The sequence below is a fragment of the Streptopelia decaocto genome (genome assembly GCF_964273445.1).
Source record: "Streptopelia decaocto genome assembly, chromosome: 7".
Taxonomy (NCBI): domain Eukaryota; kingdom Metazoa; phylum Chordata; class Aves; order Columbiformes; family Columbidae; genus Streptopelia; species Streptopelia decaocto.
The window spans coordinates 38,388,953-38,408,243 of NC_138661.1; the positions used below are offsets into that span (position 1 = coordinate 38,388,953).

At 41.6% G+C, this 19,291-nt stretch overlaps 1 protein-coding gene across 9 annotated transcripts in view; it reads left to right on the forward strand.

Moving 5' to 3' along the window:
* The window catches only part of RGS6 (regulator of G protein signaling 6), a 294,856-nt gene that overhangs the window by 191,074 nt on the left and 84,491 nt on the right, over positions 1–19,291 (forward strand). For all 9 annotated transcript variants that reach the window (XR_014184622.1, XM_082058421.1, XM_082058415.1 and 6 more), the window contains exon 3: positions 1,005–1,104. Coding sequence is in view for 8 of the 9 variants with exons in the window: in XM_082058421.1 (XP_081914547.1) it covers positions 1,005–1,104 (100 nt within the window). In the remaining variant the exon portion in view is untranslated. The remainder of the gene's footprint in view (positions 1–1,004; positions 1,105–19,291) is intronic.

Sequence of the window (19,291 nt, forward strand, 5' to 3'; positions counted from 1 at the left end):
ACAAGAAGGTTTGTGTTCTCTCTCTGGCCACCATTGGGTTTGGCCCCCTGTCCCCAGCCCTGGGCAGGGCTGTGCAGTCACCACTTGAGCTAACAGAGCCAACATCTTCAGGTTTATTTTTGTTGGTCTTCTGAGAACTTATTAACTTGAAAGAAGAAGGGTTTTGAAGATAGCAAATTTCCACACTAAGTTTGTGTGCAGCTTTTTGTTCTCCCTGGTGTTGCCTTCAAATAAAGACAGGAGGTGTAGCTTCAAAAGGAGCAAAAATCCATTCCAATTTTAGAGTAAACAGGAGGAGGATTAAGCTCCTTGACCTAGTAATCAGACCCTCCGATTGCTGTGCCTTTTGAAGATGATTGTATGTTCCCTTGTATGTGATGGATTGTGTATGTGCCTGTGAAGTAAAAGTTAACTAGGCTGTGAAAATCTAAGCAGTTTTCCTCTGCGATCATTTTGCTTTGGGTTGTGTACTTTATATGGTAACCCCACACATGTCCCACCAGCCCACCCTGCAGCATGGGGCACAGAGGAATCACCCTGTGGTTTTTCTGTCTCACGCTCTTCTCAAACCACAGCCTATTGGTGATGTCTGGGAGCCTTTGGAAAATGAAAGCCCTCCCAAGGTTACAGTATCAAGGATTCAAATGGAGAGTGGGGCAAACTGGAAGGGAAGCACTGGTTGCAGTATAGAGTCTAACCCAATTCACATGCAGACTGAACAACATGGTTGTGTCAACCCGGTTGGCAAAAAACGAACGATTGCAGTTGGATTGTCAGTATCTGACCACCATGTTTCAAGCTGGCCTACATTGTCTTGAGATTTCTAGTCTCAGGGTTTAAATTTGGGAAGTGGTAGCCATGTGTCTAGGTCTGTGGTTGTGCAGTAGCACACATGGTATATGTGAAGCCCATCCTTACCAGCAGGGTTCCAGAGCACTCAGGGTATATAAACATAACTGTCACCATTTTGCATAAACCACTAAGCCTCTCCTTCTTTTTGACAGATTGAAGACATCATTACGAGAATGCAAGATGACAAAACAGGTGGAGTTCCCATCCGCACTGTCAAGAGCTTTCTGTCCAAAATCCCCAGCGTCGTCACCGGTAAGGACCCTCGTTAGCAGGGAAGAGAGCATGAGATGGCACTTGCTGCCTCTAAGCAAATACACTTCTAAAGCCACAAAAAGAAAAAAAAATGAGTGTAAGAGAAAAATGGTTTCCTCTGCTTATTTTTCCTGCATGTCATTTTTTATGAGATTAAATATTGAACAAAGATTTCTTAGTTTAGTTTAAGCAAGCTTTTGTATATCTTTGGGGTGAGTTATATTTTAAAATGTTATATAGCTTTTATGACTAATATATATATATATATATGTATATCTCTAACCAGGCAAAGTCATTCCCTATGACAGTAGGAAGATCTTGTGGAAGAACTCAGGAAGGAAAGTTGAAACCATGTTTTCTCACTCATACCCAGATACTCTTATCAGACAAGTAAAGGAATGTGAAATACCTTTCATGCATGTATACTGTTTTATTAAAGCTCTATGTACAAAAATGCAGATGTGCAGGAGCTGGGAGTCAGAGTACAAAACAGTTCCTACCTGTATTTCCAGACACAGTGTCTTCCAGCGCAACAACTAACTTTGCCACTGATAGATGGTGACTTCATTCAGGGTGATGTAAATTGCTTGGAGAATTTGTACTTGGGTTTCTGGTACCTGCTTTCACTAACTCAATAGCAGTATTCACTATGGTGATACAAAACTACTGTTTTCCATCTTTTTACTGGTAGACTATTGTCCATTAGGAGATATCTAGCTACTCCTGTGACTTATAATTTATGATGTTGCTTACCTCTGCAAAGTAAATACAATTTCCTCTGTGCTCCAGAGTCTCTATCTGAATCAGACCAGATACACATACTGATGAGTCTATTTAGGGAAGTTTCTCCTTCAGTTCTGAAGAGTGAAGAGCTTCCTTCTCTGTGGCTGAGACTTTGCTGCACTAAAATTCAAATGATTGCATTGCTGTATGCAGGCAGCTCATCTGTAACTGAGAGAAGACTGGCAGTTCTACAAGATCTTTCTTGCTCTTGGGGACTTTATACTGTTGTAAAATAATGGGGAAATAACCTCTAGCCGACAGGGATGCTGGCAGTGCGGCTGGTGTCTGGCCACTGCAAAGAGGGTTCCCTGCAGTGGAGCATCTCTGAGCTGAAGCACTTCAGCAATCTCTTTACTGTGAGAACAGTTGGATTGAGCAGAGTTCGAGCTTGTGTTGATTGGTTCAGGAGTGTGATTTGATATCCTTGTATCAGAAAAAAATGTCCCACTTAAGCTCCAGGGATGGAATACAAATCTGCAGGGTTCTTGGTGATAGGCAGGGAATATGGAAATGGGGGAATGAAGTTTTTACTTAAATGAGGCTCAGTCCAGTTAATCCCTTTTTATTGAGCAACAGGCTCTTCTGTTGGAAATTGATCTCAGGGTGGTGACTAAGTGTAACTGGCAGTTGCTGTGGAAAAGAAACCTGAGTCTAGAATAAGGAGTGAAAGTTTTGTTACTAAATTGCAGGTTATGGCTGAAGCAGGTATGAACTAACTGTTCTTGAAGATTCCTGGGGAGAATAACCATGTATCTGATTTAAAAACTCATTCCATTATCTCAAGTTTACAATACACAAACTGGATATCTTCAGATTTATTCAGCTAAAAAAAGTTTCTGATATTCCTGATAATATTCATATTAATAGCGTTGATTAAGCAGTTGATGTAATTGTCAAGTTGTCCCATTACTCAAAGGAAATAGGGGACTTCGCAGCATCTTTAAGCTGACTATACTTATCCTTAGGTACCACCCTGGCTGGCAGCTTTCCCCTTGCACTCTGCCATTCTGGAGCAGCAGCTGCAACTACATCACCTTGACTTGGCTGGTCACTGCACGGGGAATAGTGAAAAGCTGAAGACAAAATAAGAACAAAAGCTTCCTCTAAAACTCACAGAAAATTCTCAGATTTGGAGGGGAACAGCTCAGTACCGTTCTCTTCAGCTGATTTGAAGGCGGTTCCCTTGTGATGTGTCAGGCAGCGTAGGAAGCCTCTAAGTTTGAAAAGTATGGAAAAATAATGGCTCATCTGTGTGCCCAAAGTTTTCTGAATTTCTCATTTCTTCTTTCAGAGGTATAGACCTGCCTATAGAGATCAAAACCAAAATAAATTTGTATATAATTCCAGTACTTGTGATAGGTAATGAGCTGGAGCAATTGAAAAGGCAGGAGCACCAATGTTTGAGCAGAAGCTGAGGACGCTGAGCTTGTTCAGTCTTGAGAAGGGAAAGCTAAGGAAAAGAGAGGCTATAAAGAAGACAGGATCAGACCCTTCTCAGGAGCACATGGTGGAAGCAGGAAAGACAATGTACACAAGTGGCAGGAAATGAAATCTCAACCAGATTTAGGAAGAAAGCTTTTTAGTCTCAGAGTGGCTGAGCATGGGCTGGTAGTCTGGAGAGGCTGTGGAACCAGTGTTTTGGAGCTGTTCAGGAACCCCTGAGCACAGATGAGCTGCGCAATCTGACCTGACACTGCATTTGGCCTTGCTTTGGGTGGAGGTTAGACTACATGACCTCCAGAGAATCTTTCCAACCTGAATTGTTCTTCCGATCATCAGATACTCAATTTTAGTGCTTGTCTAATTCCACTCAATGTCACTAATATAAGAGAAGAGCTTGTATTTTCAAAAACTCAGACCCCTTCTTGGGAAGAGCTTAATTTCTAGACTCTGGCGTTCTCCCACACTTTTTATTTCTACCTGAAAAATGGAACAGCAACACTGAGATGTGATTTACTTGGCAAGATCACAGTAACTGTGATTAACAGCGGTTTATTTTTGCTTGGCACTTCTATTGTAATTGCTTCTCACAAGAGAAATGTTAAATCTTAAGGAAAAAGAAACATTATAGCAGTGCCTTGGTACACTAAACAGGCAGCTCTGCTTATAGCGTAGCAAAGTGGGTGTTTGATTTAAAGTCTGAATACCAGGGAAAAAAAAAAAGGCTCATCTGTGTTTTGCTTTCATCTGTCCTGATGCCTAAGTTGTGAATGAGGCGTTGGGTAACGTGAGGAGAAGGAGCCTCGGGGAGCTATCATTAAGGGTCCCCTCTCAACAACATGAATCTGGGAAATGGATGAAAAAACCTTTTTTGAATGTATGATGAGTCTGTGTGGAGATACTGTGCCAAAGGCACGTTTTAATCTGCATTAGAAGTAGATTTGTGTATCCTCTTCCCTGGCTTTTGGCTTAAAGTAGGTCAGGCAAAGGAGGACACTTCACACCACTATCTTCTTGGTTCAGTCTTCTCTTCTATGGGCAAGCCGCCGAGTGTGAAGGTAAGATGAAACCAGTCCATGTGGCATCTGTGTGCATGTATATGATGTTTTCTAATGCTAAGTTTAGAGTACAGCACTAACACAATGCACAAACGGACAGTAAAAGTGACTGAGGGCAGGCATTGAGTAGTGCTGTGATCCATGCCCAGATTGGGTCATCAGCCAACATCCATGATGGCAGTTGCTGCAATAAATGGAGTTTTACATTTCTCTTTTAGTGAGAAAACAGTTTCCTCAGTAATGATTTTGTTTCTGTAAATGAATCAGCATTTCTTTATTTTCCCAGTCATCAAACTGTTGTAAGAACATCTCATTAAACTAACCAGCAGCAAAACTGACTTTCTAGTCTTCTTTTTGATTTCTATACAATTGCATCTTAAAAGTAACTTCCTGTTTGGTAGGAGGACCAAATGTGTGTACTTTCTTCTCCAACTGATCCAGACTTGGCCCTATACACTATTGCTGAAACAAGTCAGAAAGAAGTCAGTGCTGCAGCAGCTGAACTTTGCAATGCAAAAAGCCTCCTTCATGCTCCCCAATCTGCCTACAGCCTCATTCCAGTTTTTTCCTGGTCCTGTGTACCGTCTGATCCTGTGTACCAGTGTCTTTGCTAAAGCAACCCAAAGGTGATGTGCAGTCTACAAGGCTTGCACCATTCTGCCCTTCTCCCAAGAAGTTTTGATACAACTTCATTCTGACCCATTACCCCCTGACTTCAAGCAGGCCTGTCCCCACGGCTCCATTTCGAGTGATACCTCCTCCTTCCAGCAGCCGTCCCCTCACTTGTGCACTGTTCCAGACCTTACCCCAACACTCCCTCATCGCCTTGCTGCGCTCCCAAAGCTGCCTGTGTGGCTGTGAAGGGATTGATGGGTGATGTCATGACTGGACTGGCTTGGGTTAAGTGCTGCCACGCTGCTTCATGCACACAGCCCTGCCAGTGCATTTCACTCCTGACCTGCCATGTCTGTCCCGGACCTCTCTGAGCAGAAATTGTCAGTATGACTGAAATGCGCCAGGTGGCCTGTCATTACTTGAGACTTGTGATCTAAACCAAGTTTAAACTTCCGTGTGTCTCTGTCTGAAGAAGCCAGCATGTGTCTTGGCAAATGCCTATGGTGTTGTCCCAGAACACATCAGAATGTCATTTGCTCAAAGAAAATGCATTTGGATGGAGTATGGAAATCCTATAGTGCTGGGAAAGAAAGAGTTCATTATTGATAGTGTTCCCTGATGGTGTAGTTCAGGACAGTCAAGTTGTGCTGAAGGATTTTGTATACCCATTGCAAGATGAGCTCCTGTGGTCCCGGTTTGAGTGTATTCATTGCCTTTTCTCTTCAAAGAAGATCAAACACATCTCCCATCCAGATGTGGCAGCCAGAGGTGCAAGGCAGAAGAGCAGGCTCATAATCTCCTGGGTTTGAAAGGTCACCGTTCAGAGGAATTGTATAAAGAAAGAGGTCGGTGGTGTGGTGAGCAGGACTAGGACTGGCAATGCTGACAAAAGCCACCACCCTCATGGGGCCTGGAGAGCAGGCTGACAGGCCGAGTGCTTTGCCACAGTGTTCACTTTCTTAGTGCTTTTTTTCATGCGTAGAACGTGCCTTAATGCCTTACAGAAACTGCTTTTCATTGGGACCAAGTGACTCCATGATACACAAGGATTTGGCTTCCCCTGAGCTGTCTGTCCCACTGCTTGCAGCATCTGACCACAGGATTCTAACTGGAGGGCTGAGCCTGACACAGATCTCTCTGAACATTTGGGTGGTTTCATTCTAGATCTAAACCATCAGTCCCTGGATCTAGGACAGCACTGGTCTCTGAACCTGAACAGCCAGAACATTTGTCAAAGTGGGTATGAGCAACCTTTTGCTTAAGCATGAGTGAGCCCATTTAGTTAAAAAAAGCAAAACAAGAAAAAAGCCTTTACCAAACATTAAGTCAGTATCCAAAATAATTGTGTGTGTTTACTGGTTTATAAATGATACAAATTATGTGCTCTTGGGTTAATCTGGTGGCTTTCCACATTTAAGTACAGCAGATGCTACACAATAAATTCAACAGTGTCGTGCAATTGTGTGGTGGGAACCGGCTTGCAAACACTGATTGAGCATGCAAATCCATTTATTTCTCCCCCAAAATCAATTGTTCTTAGCAAGTTGCATTTAAACTAATTCAAGTCAAGACTGGGCTTCATGATCAGAACTTATGTTTTCTTTTATGCATCTCTTCTTCAAATTGCACCCAACGGAAATGTAATCCATCCTTCCCTCAATAAGAAGGTTGTTATACCTTTTAATCTAGTATTTCAAAGCTGCTGTGAATCACATAGCATTAGATGTGTCAGCTATTACATGAGTAGCGCATGCTTTGCAATTTTTTTTTTCCTGTAGCTTTCTCCCTAGCTCTCTATTCCCATGCCAGGAGACAAATTAACCCAGTTAAGGAGCCAGAGAGTTGCACTGTCTTCATCCACAGCTCCCTCCTCCCTCCCTTTTTCCCTTTAAGTGCATCCAGCTTCCTACTTTTCAAAGGGTGAGAGAAATGGGGGAGGGAAAGAGGGAATCAGCTCTCCAAAGTGTAGCAATTCTTTGCTTGTTGTTAATAGGCAAATCAATGCCTTGTGAAGCAAAAGTTTAGAGGATTTGATTTTCAGAGGACAAAAGGGTTAGCAGATGAATTGAATAGGATATGGTTGTCCAAGAAATAAGAGAAAGCAACCAGAATTAATATTTTTAAAAGCGAATATTCAATCTGTTTCTGTGCAACCGCACATGTGTGTGCTTAAATACATATAAAGAGCATGCAGCATGCAATTTTTCTTAATAAGCATGAGAGTGGTAAGTGGTGAATGCTGGAAATGAACAAGGGCAGGCTTCAGTATTTGTAGGTGCTGTGCAGAGTGAGGAGTGCTGGTGTCTGTGTGTCACTGCCCTCTGCTGCTCCCAAGCTACAGTTCAGTTCTGCAGCTTCACCTTCCCCACAAGCCAGGCCGCGTGTGTCCTGTGCTCTCCCAGCTCAGGTGTAGCTCACGTGGAGCTTACGCATCCCTTAAAAAATGTGTGCACACAAATGATTAAATGACATAAAGCATCACTTTTAAATGACAAAAATTGGACATTTCACATAACCATGCACTTGAAAGTAGTCATACCTGAGGTGGAAAACATTAGAGGAAAAGCACATCACAGCAGAGGGTGCATTAAAATTTGGCTAGGGCCCCTGCAGAACACTTACGGAACACATCCTGATACTTTAGTATTCAGTCAGTAAAATGGCCTCTCAAGTACTATCTAAAAGCCCTGAATATTCATTTCCTGACATTATAATTTTGAAGGTCTTTCCTGGTCCTGCTTGTTCTTGCTGCTTTTGAACCTCTGCATCATCAAGTGAAGCTATAGTAACTTGGAAGCATAAAAAATCATGCTACATGGATATTACTGTGGGCAATAAAAATACAATGAAAAAAATTGCCAAAATCACCAAATGGTCCAGCTTTGTCTTTCTGCAGTGACTTGCCTGCTCTTCCTAGTCACCAGCAGTGAAAATAAAACCAAGACCTTCCAACCACCTGGGCAGAAGTTAGAACAACAAAAAATTAGAATTCTTCTTATTGAAAAATATGAGCATAAAAATTACTGAGCTGGAAGGCATCAAATGAAAGCTATGAGCCTGGAACAAAGCTGATCTATTAAAAATGGTTTAATTTTTTTTTTTTTCCCAAGAATTGCTTTTAGGCCTTTTCAATCTTTCAGTAGAGACTAAAAGCTGGAACAGAGACAGATTTGATGATAAATTACCCGCTGAACTCCAGTGTTTAGATGAATTGGTAATTGAGCCACAATAACAAAAAATGTTACATATTAAGAGCATTCTTGTTGCTGACTGCAATTTTATCCTGAAACACAACATTTAGCTGCTGGAATATTGTGGCTAATGAATAAAGCATTAAAAGGAAAAGTCAACAATCTTTCAATGCCTGTAGAAATTCATGGGAATGAATGATTAATGCTTTTCTGCATTCATCTTGCTATCTTCAAAAGCGCAGCATTATTACAAAAGTTTGTTTCTAGATCTGAATGACACAGCAAAAGAGCAGAGATTAATTATAAGTACTGCGTGGCTTTGATTTTTGGATGCGAGTTTTGAGCAGGCTGCACTCAAGCTGCAGTACTTCACCTCTCTGCACTGACAGCAGCTTGGGAGGTGTGTGCTCTACCAACAGAGTTCTGCATTTTATTCACACCTCTTGCTTTGTTTGTGCCCCGCCTCCAGCACTCCTGTGGGCTGCGAAGCATCAAATACACAGCAGAGCAGCTTTGCTCCCACTGTGCCTGAGAACCCACGTACCCAACAGAGGCGTATGTGGAGGTCTGACCCTTAGACAAACCATTTTTATAACACCTCGAGGTACTGAAAAAGCAGTGATACCTAAGTGCCCAATGGTGATCAATAGCAGCATGAAGGAGCAAATATTTGAAGCGTGGTTTGGCAGTCATTACTTTGAATCTATTGCTTTAATCTGATGCCATTCCAGCCATTGGAAAAACAAACTCCTCTCATGGTTTGGTGAATACATGTACCTCATTATTCCATGCATATTTTCTGTTCATTTTTATCTATTGTTCTTTGGCTTTTTTTAGTAAAAGTAATTTTCAGGGTACTATTTATTGAGCAGATTCTTACTTGCATTTTAATTAAAGGGCTTTTATTGCAAAACACAACAGTTTGTTCTGGAGTTTAAATTTCCTGACTTTAATCAATGTGTTGTTCTAATGAAATGCAGAAGTTAACTTTGGTAACTGTAAATCCGGTCTCATGAATCATTTTCTATTCTTTTACACATACATTAGGTTTGATAGGTGAATGATTCTTCTGTCTATGATACATCTCAGTTACAACATTGAAGTTACCAATAATGTGACTGTTGGGGGTGAGGTGAAAAGGTTGGTTTGTGTTTTTTACTTTAAATAGTACAAATAATTACATAGTGCACCAGCTTATTTTTACCAGCCATAGATAACACACCAGTCAGAAATTACTGTTGCTAAAAGCTACACTGGGGACAGTCAGGTATGTCTCCACAAGATGCTGTAGTTGCAGGGGGCTGGCATAGCACTAGGGTGGACAAAATGCTATTACCTGGCTTGTGTGGAATAGCTAATGAATAATTTGTTTTATTTTGCCTGTTCCAGTAGAAATACTCAGATCTTTGGTCTGTTACGTGTTTGCACTACATAGCACCCGAGAATGCCATAGATTTGGCTTTAGAACCTTCTGTCAGGAATAGCAAACTTGAAAAAACTTTCAGGCTTTCCTTACATATCCACCATGATAAATAATACAGATTTGCGTGTTATCTTTAACTTCTTTTTCTGTGTGGATAAATCTCTCAAAATTGCATGCTGGTTTCCCATGGATTTGTTTTGAGTATGGTGTGAATTGATGAGCTTGGATATTTTTGATGTATGATTCACTACCACATGCAGGGAAGAAAATTATATTTTAGTCCTGCAGAGAAATAAAACTAAGCAATTGGGTCTTCATTTAGTTAATTCTTATTTGATGGCCGTGTGCTTTGTAAGAAGAGAGTCTCAGGATCCTACTTCACTACAAGGTCACTTGCACAATAAGAATTTTCTGCATACAGATACCTCCACAATATGGCCAGGATTGCAGGATTAACTTTTACCTAGAACTGAGTAATAAACGTGCAAGAAACTTTGAGAAGTTGTTTAATATAAAATGCTAATTACGCTAACCCCAAACCAAAACAAAAACAAAGACTGATAAGAAAAGTAATGTATGTCTGTAGCAGTGGAAAGTTTTACATCCAGTTGTTGTGTTGTATTGCATAGGAAGTTTTATTCTGTTATTTTTGTACATATTTTTTTTGTGGATGGGATTGCACAGTGACAGATGAGCTTTCTAAGGGAACAGTAGTAGCCACTGAAAAGAAATAAAAGTTACTCTATTGTGATCAAGTTTCAATCACGAGGCTATTCAAAGCTGTTGTTGCTGAAATTAATTAATTGGCAGTGGCGTATTCATCAAAGTTTATTTCTTTTGTCAAGTAGAAAAAACAGAATCAGAAGGCTTAAAATGTGATTTAATAGTTTTGCATTGTAGCATTTTTTATTCATAATTTATGTCATTGCCACATAGATATTGCATTATGGATTTTTTTTTTCTAAAGTAGAAGGAGTTGAATTTAGAGCTCCAAAGAGTGTTGGGTCTTTGACATAGTAGCTTGCTTTCTTGGAGAGCTATAAGATTTGCTTGAAGATGACACATGCCCTAGAAGTTGATAAGACACAACTTGAAACTATAAAAGAAGGAACAAAAAATCAAAAACCAAACAAAAAAACCCTAACACAACAACAACAACAACAAAACAACAACAATACACCAGAAAACAAAGAAACAAACCAACCTTTCAAAATGAGCTTGTTGGTACACCTTTGTTTACTGACCCCAGAAACTTGCTTTGCCACCAGTTTGTGCCTGGTGCCCAGTGGGAGCTGACGAGAGTCAGTTTAGACACTGCAGCCCTGTGCCCAGCAATAAATACAGGTGTCAAGGCCCACAAGTCTGGTTGTGTGTCCTGGAATGGTTGCAAGTGCAGCTCATGTTCCTGGGAGGAGAGGCTGACCCTGGGTGAGCAGAGGAGGGATGGAGACCTTTGCACATAGTGTTGGGCTGTGCAGCAGCAGGTTGAGGTCATCCTTTGGTTCGGTCACTTACATACAGTTTCCCTGCCTCTAAATCTCTCTACAACTGTAGATCTTATAGGAAAGTATCCAGTTTTAAAATTGCCCGACATGAAAAATCTGCTGTAACCTTTAAAAAATCATTGTCACCGTTAAAAAAATAGTAATATGCCAAAAGTTGTTCCTTGTGTCTGGTCTGACTTTGTCCGGATCATCTTCTGGTATTTAACCTGTTTTTATGGTTGCCATTGAAGATATTTATTCTCCCCAAAAAGATACTTAGTCACTGCAGTGAAATAGCCCCTTCACTTTCTATTTGTGAGGTTAATAAATTGTGTCCCCGAAAGAGTGTCTGACTATAAAGCACTTTTTCAAGGCCTTTAATTCTTCTTGTGCTTCTCTCCCGGACACTTTCCCAAGTTTTTAACAACCTTTTTGAACAGTGAGCACCAGAACTGCCTGAAGTTTTCCATTGACTGCTGTGCTAGTGCCAAGAGCGGGGGTAGCGTAACCTCCCTGACCCTGCTCCACAGCCACCTTCACCTGGGAGGTGGAACACCACACTGACCCTCCTGTTACCCTTTGCCCACTAGGCGCCAAGTCCCAACAGGAAGATGCCCATCAAGAAAGGGTCTGGTAAGCACTCTGTTACTTTGGTTCTTATCCATGATACATAAACAAATTAATGAGTTTCTGTTTATTACATAGTATGTTAGCATATTGCAGCACCATCTCTGTCAATGACATACTGCTTGTTTGTTCCCTGTTCAGGTTTTTACTCCCATTGCCAGGAACTGAGCATCAAGTTAACAAACACACCTGACCTACAAACATTCTTTCATGTCTTGGCTCCAGTAGGAGAGCATGTTGGCATGTTACAATCTTTCTTTGCAGACCGTTCTTTCCCATTAACTTGTATGGGCTGTCCTGTGGGGACCATCTCACTCATTCAGATAACTGAAGATATCTGCAGGTTCCCCTGATTTTTTGTACAAGACAACTGAGCAAATATCTGTGAATGTATTCCTCTGTATTTGGATACTTTTATTTAAAAACTTAAAGGATTGTATTTCTCTGTCCCAATGGAGAATAGCATAAGGAAAAAATTAAAATAAACATAGCCAGAGCTTTCTTCTTGCAGAGTGCTGTATTTTAAGGAAGTAATATTTTGACTGATTATAGTTAGCTTTCATAGAGCCGTTCTTAATTAACGTGTTATATTCCCTTATATTGCTAATCCTTTTGGTGGCTTGGGACTTAGCTGCAGATGCTTGTTCTGTGTGTGAACATAAATAAACTCAAGACAGAGTGGTGTTCAGGTTTTGTGGATTTCTCTACATTCCCCACTTTTCTTTCCTCAAGTACTTTCTAGGGATGCAGGAGCCCATTAGGCTGGGGTGCTTGAGGCAGGGGGGTTACCATCCAGAGCACCCCACAGGAGAGCATCCCCCTCCCGGTTCCTTCGTCCCCAAGGGTGGGTGCTGGCTCAGAGCAGATCAGCTGGGGACAGATGTGAAGCCAAGTGAGCTCCCCCCTCTCTGTGCTGAGAGAAGCTCTCAGGCAACCTGGAAAAGCTCACTGGTGAGACTCTTTGCATCGTTATTCTGTAAAGCTGCTATTCTCCACTCCGCCCTGGCAAATTTGTCAGTGTTGTGAAATTAAAGCTGGGGAAGAATGAGGAGATCAGAACAGTATCTAACCAAGGCAATAAAGCTCAAGAACATAAAGCTTGAAGAGAACTTCAAGCCTCTCTGCCCTATTCAGTCAGCCTGCTTCTTGAGCACTGTGCAAGTTAGATTTGAGCATAACTTCTAATTAGGTATCTGGGTCATGTTTGACATGCTCTCAGTTCAGCACTGACGTTTCTGTGCTCCTACTTAGCTCTAAATTTGCCAGCTGTTTTCCTGAAATAATTCCACCTTCCATTAAAGGATTGTGTGTCTTATGTAATTACACCCACAGTAGCGTGAGGGCAGTCGTAAGGACACGGAGGTAGAAGTAGCTCACTGTTTTCCACCAGCCTTGGCATTCTTTAATTGAATTATTAAAATGTGGATTCCCTCCTCTGCTGTGACAAGCTTCTCTAGCTCTGTCGAGCTCTCATTGATAACGTCTAGACTCTGTCAGTTTAGGCAGAGCTCTGGAAACAACTGTCTTCTGTGCCACAGAGTCCTCTAGTGCTTTCCTGTCAACTGTTTAATCCAGAAATGTCAAGATTAAATTATATTTCATTATCTTGCTTCAGCAGTCCAAGGATTTGTTAACAGTTTGGATAGATTCAGGGATGGGTTGCGTTAATTTTCTTATAAATAGTCTCGGGCCACGAGACAATTTCTGAAACAGAGGTTTAGATTATATGATTCAAAATAATACCAACAGTATAAAAGCAGATTGTGTGAGTGCTGGAAAAGTCACACCAGAATGCAGAGTACCAGACTACGGAAAAAGACTTTGTGTGTACAGTGTCAGGCTGGAGGTCTGTCAGTCTGTGACTGCTGTAAAGTAGGGTTCACTCTGTTAGGGCCCATGCTGCTGAAATAAAAGTTCTTTTAGAAAAGCCTGGGTTTGTCACCACCTACTGCTCTTTCCTGGGATTCCTGGGCTAGTCTGTTCTTGGAAAAGGAAATGCCCACTTTAGGTGCAGTTTGTTAGAAATTTGCATCTGTACTGCATTACTAGCACCCTTAAAAAATGCTGCTTTTTTAAAATGAAGAAATCCTGCTCCTCCTCCCAGCTGACCCTTCAGTCCCTGTCTACTCTTTTTGCATTTGTGTGTGGTGCCTCCCCCCACCTCACAGGTTCTGTGCAGCCTCATCCACTGCGCTTCGCTTCAAGCCCGCAATCATTTCATTCCGCGCTTGGTACCATTAGTCCCCACTACCTTCTGGTGTCCTCTTTCTCCTTCCAGCTTCCCACTTTCTTCTCTGTAATTTTGTGTGCTTGGAGCAGCCACTCAGAACCTTCATACCAGGTACATAGATGATTATCAAAGTGGTGCTTTCAGAAAGACTTTGCGTGTTTCTAGTGCTTTTCATTTCCCAGGAATAAAAGCGTGCACTAACCACCCTAACTGAGCAATGAAGACATTTAAGGCCAGATGCAAGCAGCTGAGCTCCTTGCCTGTGGTTTCAGATGGGCTTTCTGTGTTTTACATTGCTAAACTGTGCAGTTTGACAGCACCGTTCTGAGGTTTTATTATATCCATTCATACAAGTAGTGAAGATAAAGAGTAGGTGACTTGCCTGGTGTTAGATAAGAAGGCTGTAGTGCAGGTGAACATGGAGACATAGGTACAAGACTTTCCCCTTCTTTGCTATGGCTGTGAGAAGGATGGAGACATGGCAAGCAGTATCCTGGGCAGAGACAGATTACAAGAGTCCACATTTCTCAGCATCAGAGCAGGTCACGTGCAGCAAGACAGCATGTAGGAATGGGAGCTTTTTTGGCAGGGGGGTATGAGGAGAGGTTGAAAAGCCATCACATCTTGATTGTTATGGTCACTTGCAATTACATATTTTCACTTCAGGCTACCTCTGGGTGACAGTGATTGTTAATACGGGCCTGGAGGTTTGCCCTGTAGAACAGGAGGAGCGTCCTTTGCAGGTGGTGCTGAGAGAGATGGATTAATATGCTGTCACAGTGAGAGGTAAAACCTGCAGCTGGTTTGCGTCATGTCTGCATGGGTCTGTTGAGCCACCTTGCTGGCTTTACGAAATTAAAGGAAGGTAGCATCTGCTCTTCAGCTGTGTCACTTGGCAGTGCCTGATCAGCCTGACTGAGCCTCTGAGTCTGTTTCTGCGCATTTGCTAAGAGAGGGAGTCACTTGCAGAGTTCATCCTGGTTTGTCTCGTTGCATAGCAAACTTTTTTTACTGAGTGGTAGTATTGAATTCCACTGTCCCTGCCTCTAAAGGAAGCCAATACAGACTTGCACATTCACATGAATGGCAGCTGCAATTTTTGTCACACAAACTTGTATTTTTTTTTATTATTGAGCTTGATAGGTTAAGCTTTTGGTGTTGAAGATGGTTAATTTCGTAGTATGTTATGGGGGCACTGGGTAATATACAACCTGCTCTGCAAATAGTCAAATCTGCCAAGTAGGGCTGATAATATGCAAGTTCGGGTGAGAACTTGCTGAAGGGGCTTTAGAGCCTAGACCTGCAGGATCTCTTCTGAAATACTAGTTTTTTAAAAAAATAGCTTCTAGTGAAGCCAGGCTGCTGTGGACGCCCATGCATGCAGCTGCCCTTGGAATCATTATGGTGAAGGTAATACTTTTGCATGCTCCCTGTAGGTGCTAGGAGGGACAGAAGATAAGGCATGTTCTTTCCAGTTGTGTCCCTTCCCTCGTGCTTCTGGCTTTTTCCTCATAACCTGCAGCTGCTGAAGGGACTGGTCTTGCCTAATGAGACATGAGGATACAGAAGATTTCTGTGAGATGAGTCTCTTAACTAACATGGAACAACTTAGCAGGTATGAACTGCAAAATGTGGACTCTAAGGGATGTGTAAGAATGACCAGTCTGAGTCAAACCAACGCCTGCCAATATTCTATCAGGCCATGGATCCTGTAGTGGATATCTAGGGTAGCATATAGGAAAAACAAGCCATGTATAGCAGTACTGTGATGGGATATTCCTCAGTCTGCAGCTGTGTGCTAGAAGGGACTCAGTGGGGGAGAAGGCAGCCAAATGTTTTGCTATTCTGTTTGGATTTGATTGTATTTTCATTTTTCAGAAATGCAGAATGAATGTTTGGACCTCACAGTAAGATGAAAAAGCCTTCTAGGAAGTAGATTGGAATATGACTTTTTTTTTTATTTTTTTAGCATTTTACATTGCCATGTGTAAAATCCTATACATGTGCACATAATGTACTTTCTACATTGTGTGTGTGACATAGACAAAAGTATGTTCTCATAGAGCTGGATTTGAGTGTTTGACCAAAGGTTAACCTGAGTGTTTGACTCAGGTTAACATGTACATATTTAAAGTAGTCCTTTGCTTCTAACCTGACAAATATAGTAAGTGACAGTCAAGTAACCATCTCAGTTACTTAATTGAAGATTAAGAGTCTGGCCGAGAACATGTGTTCATAGCTGGAGTTGCTGCTAGTGCCATGGAGAGCCAACTGCTCTCTGCAGGAGGATCCTGCCCTGATTACCTTCAGCAGCCCGGACATCTCACCCTTAGTGTTTAGGCATGCTTGAAGGTTTCATCTTTTCCTGCAGTTCAGGGAAATGATTTTCCCTTTCTTATCCCAACACATTCCACCTGGACACATTCAACCTGTTCTGCTGTACTAACCTTTTTTTGCCACTTGCTATCACTCCTATTTTCTCATCTCTGGGCGGTACTTGTCACACAGATGCTTTTTAGCCTTTTATGCTTGACTGGGATTATGCTGAATGGTGGCACTTTGCAAAAAAAAATAAATAAATAATAATAAAAAAAAATTTGAATTTATACATCTGCCTGGAATGTACCAGAGAACCCAAATGTCCACCAGGGTCTAAAGTGTGTAGCTTATAGTTTGTCAAATATGTGAACTACAGAGTGCTTTGTCCCTTTAATGTTGCATTAATGATGATTTTCGTGCAATAAATTATCTGCTTACCCTTAAGGGAAGATTTTTGATACATACCATTGATCATTTTAGAAGAAATCTTTGCAGTGCTGGAACACTGATGTGAATTACATAGCTGCTTATTTTACTGTGTATGAACTAAAATGTTCACACATTGTGGATGGCTTTTTAAAATGTATAATTATACATTAAACTCTAACTAGAGAAAAAACATGCACAGGTTTTCCCAGAAATCTTAATCTGTTTCACAAAATATTCATTGATGAATTGTAAAGGGAAAAGAAACTACCTGATGAGTTATGAAATTTTATCTGGGACTACATGGCAGCTCAAGAAAGAGTTGGATGTTTGAAACCAAGGGCAGGCTCCTCCAATGTCTACGTGGCTGGGTGAAACACTTGAAGGGCCTTCCAAAAGGTAAGTCTGCTGTTAGAAAATGACTTTAACTATTATGCCAATACATATTTGCTGAAATCCGATAGGATGTAGGCTCCTGAGGGCCTTTTGTTTTGAAAATGGAACAAAGGAGTCTAAGTAATTTTGGCATTTTTGAAACTTGTGTCCAGCATCATCTTTTAAAAATACAGAAAGGTTGTCTGTAAGACAACCTTCCTATTGCATTGGTATTTTGTCTGGGGTTGGCATCCTTTATAGTCAAAAGATGTAACAAATCTATCTAAGGGAGATTCTCAGAAGCATGAATGGTTATTAGGCTACCATGGTCCAGTAATCATCTGAGGGAAATGTCCATGCCTTTGTGTATTCAGGGAGGCAAAGGGATGCAAACAACTAGGCAGAAGAAAAGGAGAAGCGGGCAAGGAGGTGCATTGTTTTGCTCTCAGAATTATTACTTTAGAGTACCAAATTGCAGACAGCATACAAATACCCAACAATTTAGTTTCATAAAAGGGAGCATTCTAAACAAGCATAATCTATATAATTACTTCAAAATACATCTAAGACAAAAATGTGCATTTAATAAGCAGATGATAATATTGAAGAGAACTTCAGAGAAAAAAAAAATCTAGTTGAATCTAAGCCAGCTTGGGAACCTACTTATCTCCATTCCTGATAGCCACTGATAGCCTTCCCACAAAAAGGATAACAGCAAGGTGATAAACCCCGCCATTTGTTTTTGCTATAGTTCAGCTTATGTTATTTTAATACTAAGAAAGCAATTAAACCACACCAACAGTGTGGCTATTTTCATTAGCATGTGCGCCGGCAAGGGGTGTTGTGGGCTTTGTATGGAGTTCTTGGTCTCCTCCAGGAGGAATTAATTAGCGGTCAAACTGGTCCTGTGTTTAAAGGCAATTATATTCTTCGTTAGTACCAGAACTTAACCCTTGGCCAGCTCTTGGCCAGCCAGGACAGCTTGATGCGGTGACAGTTCACAGCATTCCCTGGGCTAGCTATTGTAACTAACTCTGGTTCTAAAGAGTGGGTAACAGAATCATGCCAAAAGGCTGGAGGTGGCCAAGTTCCTGACCCCGTTTATGAGCCTCAAAAGTGTAAGAGTTGGAAGAGCAATTAGCAGGTGGAGGTGCCCATGGCCTCCCATGGAACCCACCTCCCTGTGCTGGCTCCGATGGCATTCCAGCAGCGCAGGCACTCCTGCAGTCTGGGATTTGGGTGACCTAGAAGCTCCTGTGCAAGGAAGTCCCTCAGGATGGGAACCTCACTTGAGACCTTCCTGAGTGCCATGTGGCTCAAAAGGCATAAACTGGCCATCATTACAAGTAGTGCTTGAGAGGGGCATTACCAACAGCTGCCTATCTCCTGAGCATCTGCAAATGTTTGAGAACTGCAGTTTTGTTGCCTATGGTAAGCCTGCTGTGTGCTTTTCTGCTTTGCTTTCACTGCTCAGCTTCCTGGACTTGATTGCATATCCTGAATCAGCCAGTTTTCTGCAAACTTGCATTTGAAATGGTCATGAAATAAACACATCCTTGCCATTTTATGTTTACCTTCCAAACAAGGGATAAACCTGCTCTCTCTTGACTTACTTGTGTAGATTGGAAACCTCAGTTCTGTTTTCTATAGGCTGGAGGAAGAGCAGGAGAACAGTTAAAAATATGTATCTTGTACTGTTTAAATTGTCATGATTCTTTGATCTGTTTATGGTGTACTCACAGGACCACAAGTCTATGGGCCTTTTCTGTGTTTTTCTGGAGGCTTCTATGATATTGGTTTTGACTGATGGATCTAAGTGCTTGTTGTATGCTGGGAACTGATATCCTCAGGGAAGCCTCACAAGACCAGCTGTTCCTGTTAAACCAGTTGTTTGTGAGTTCCAGGTCTAAATCTAAAGGAAGTTAGTCACAAGATCAAAAGCATCCCTGGCAGAAACACAGTCAGTTGGCTAGACCAGCATTCTGGGGTTGTATAGGTGTAATTTGAAGAAAGGTTTTCATTTTCCATGGGACATAAAGGGAAAGCTGGAGATGCTGATTGTGGCTTGCAACGTTGAATACTGGAAGGATATGTTGAAGGAAGGTGAGATGTAACTGGTGTGAGAGATGCTTCTTTAAGAAGTGAGTCAATAATTTGCCATGCTGTACTGCACTTCATCATAAGGCAGTCATCTCCACATCTGTGACATGCATCTC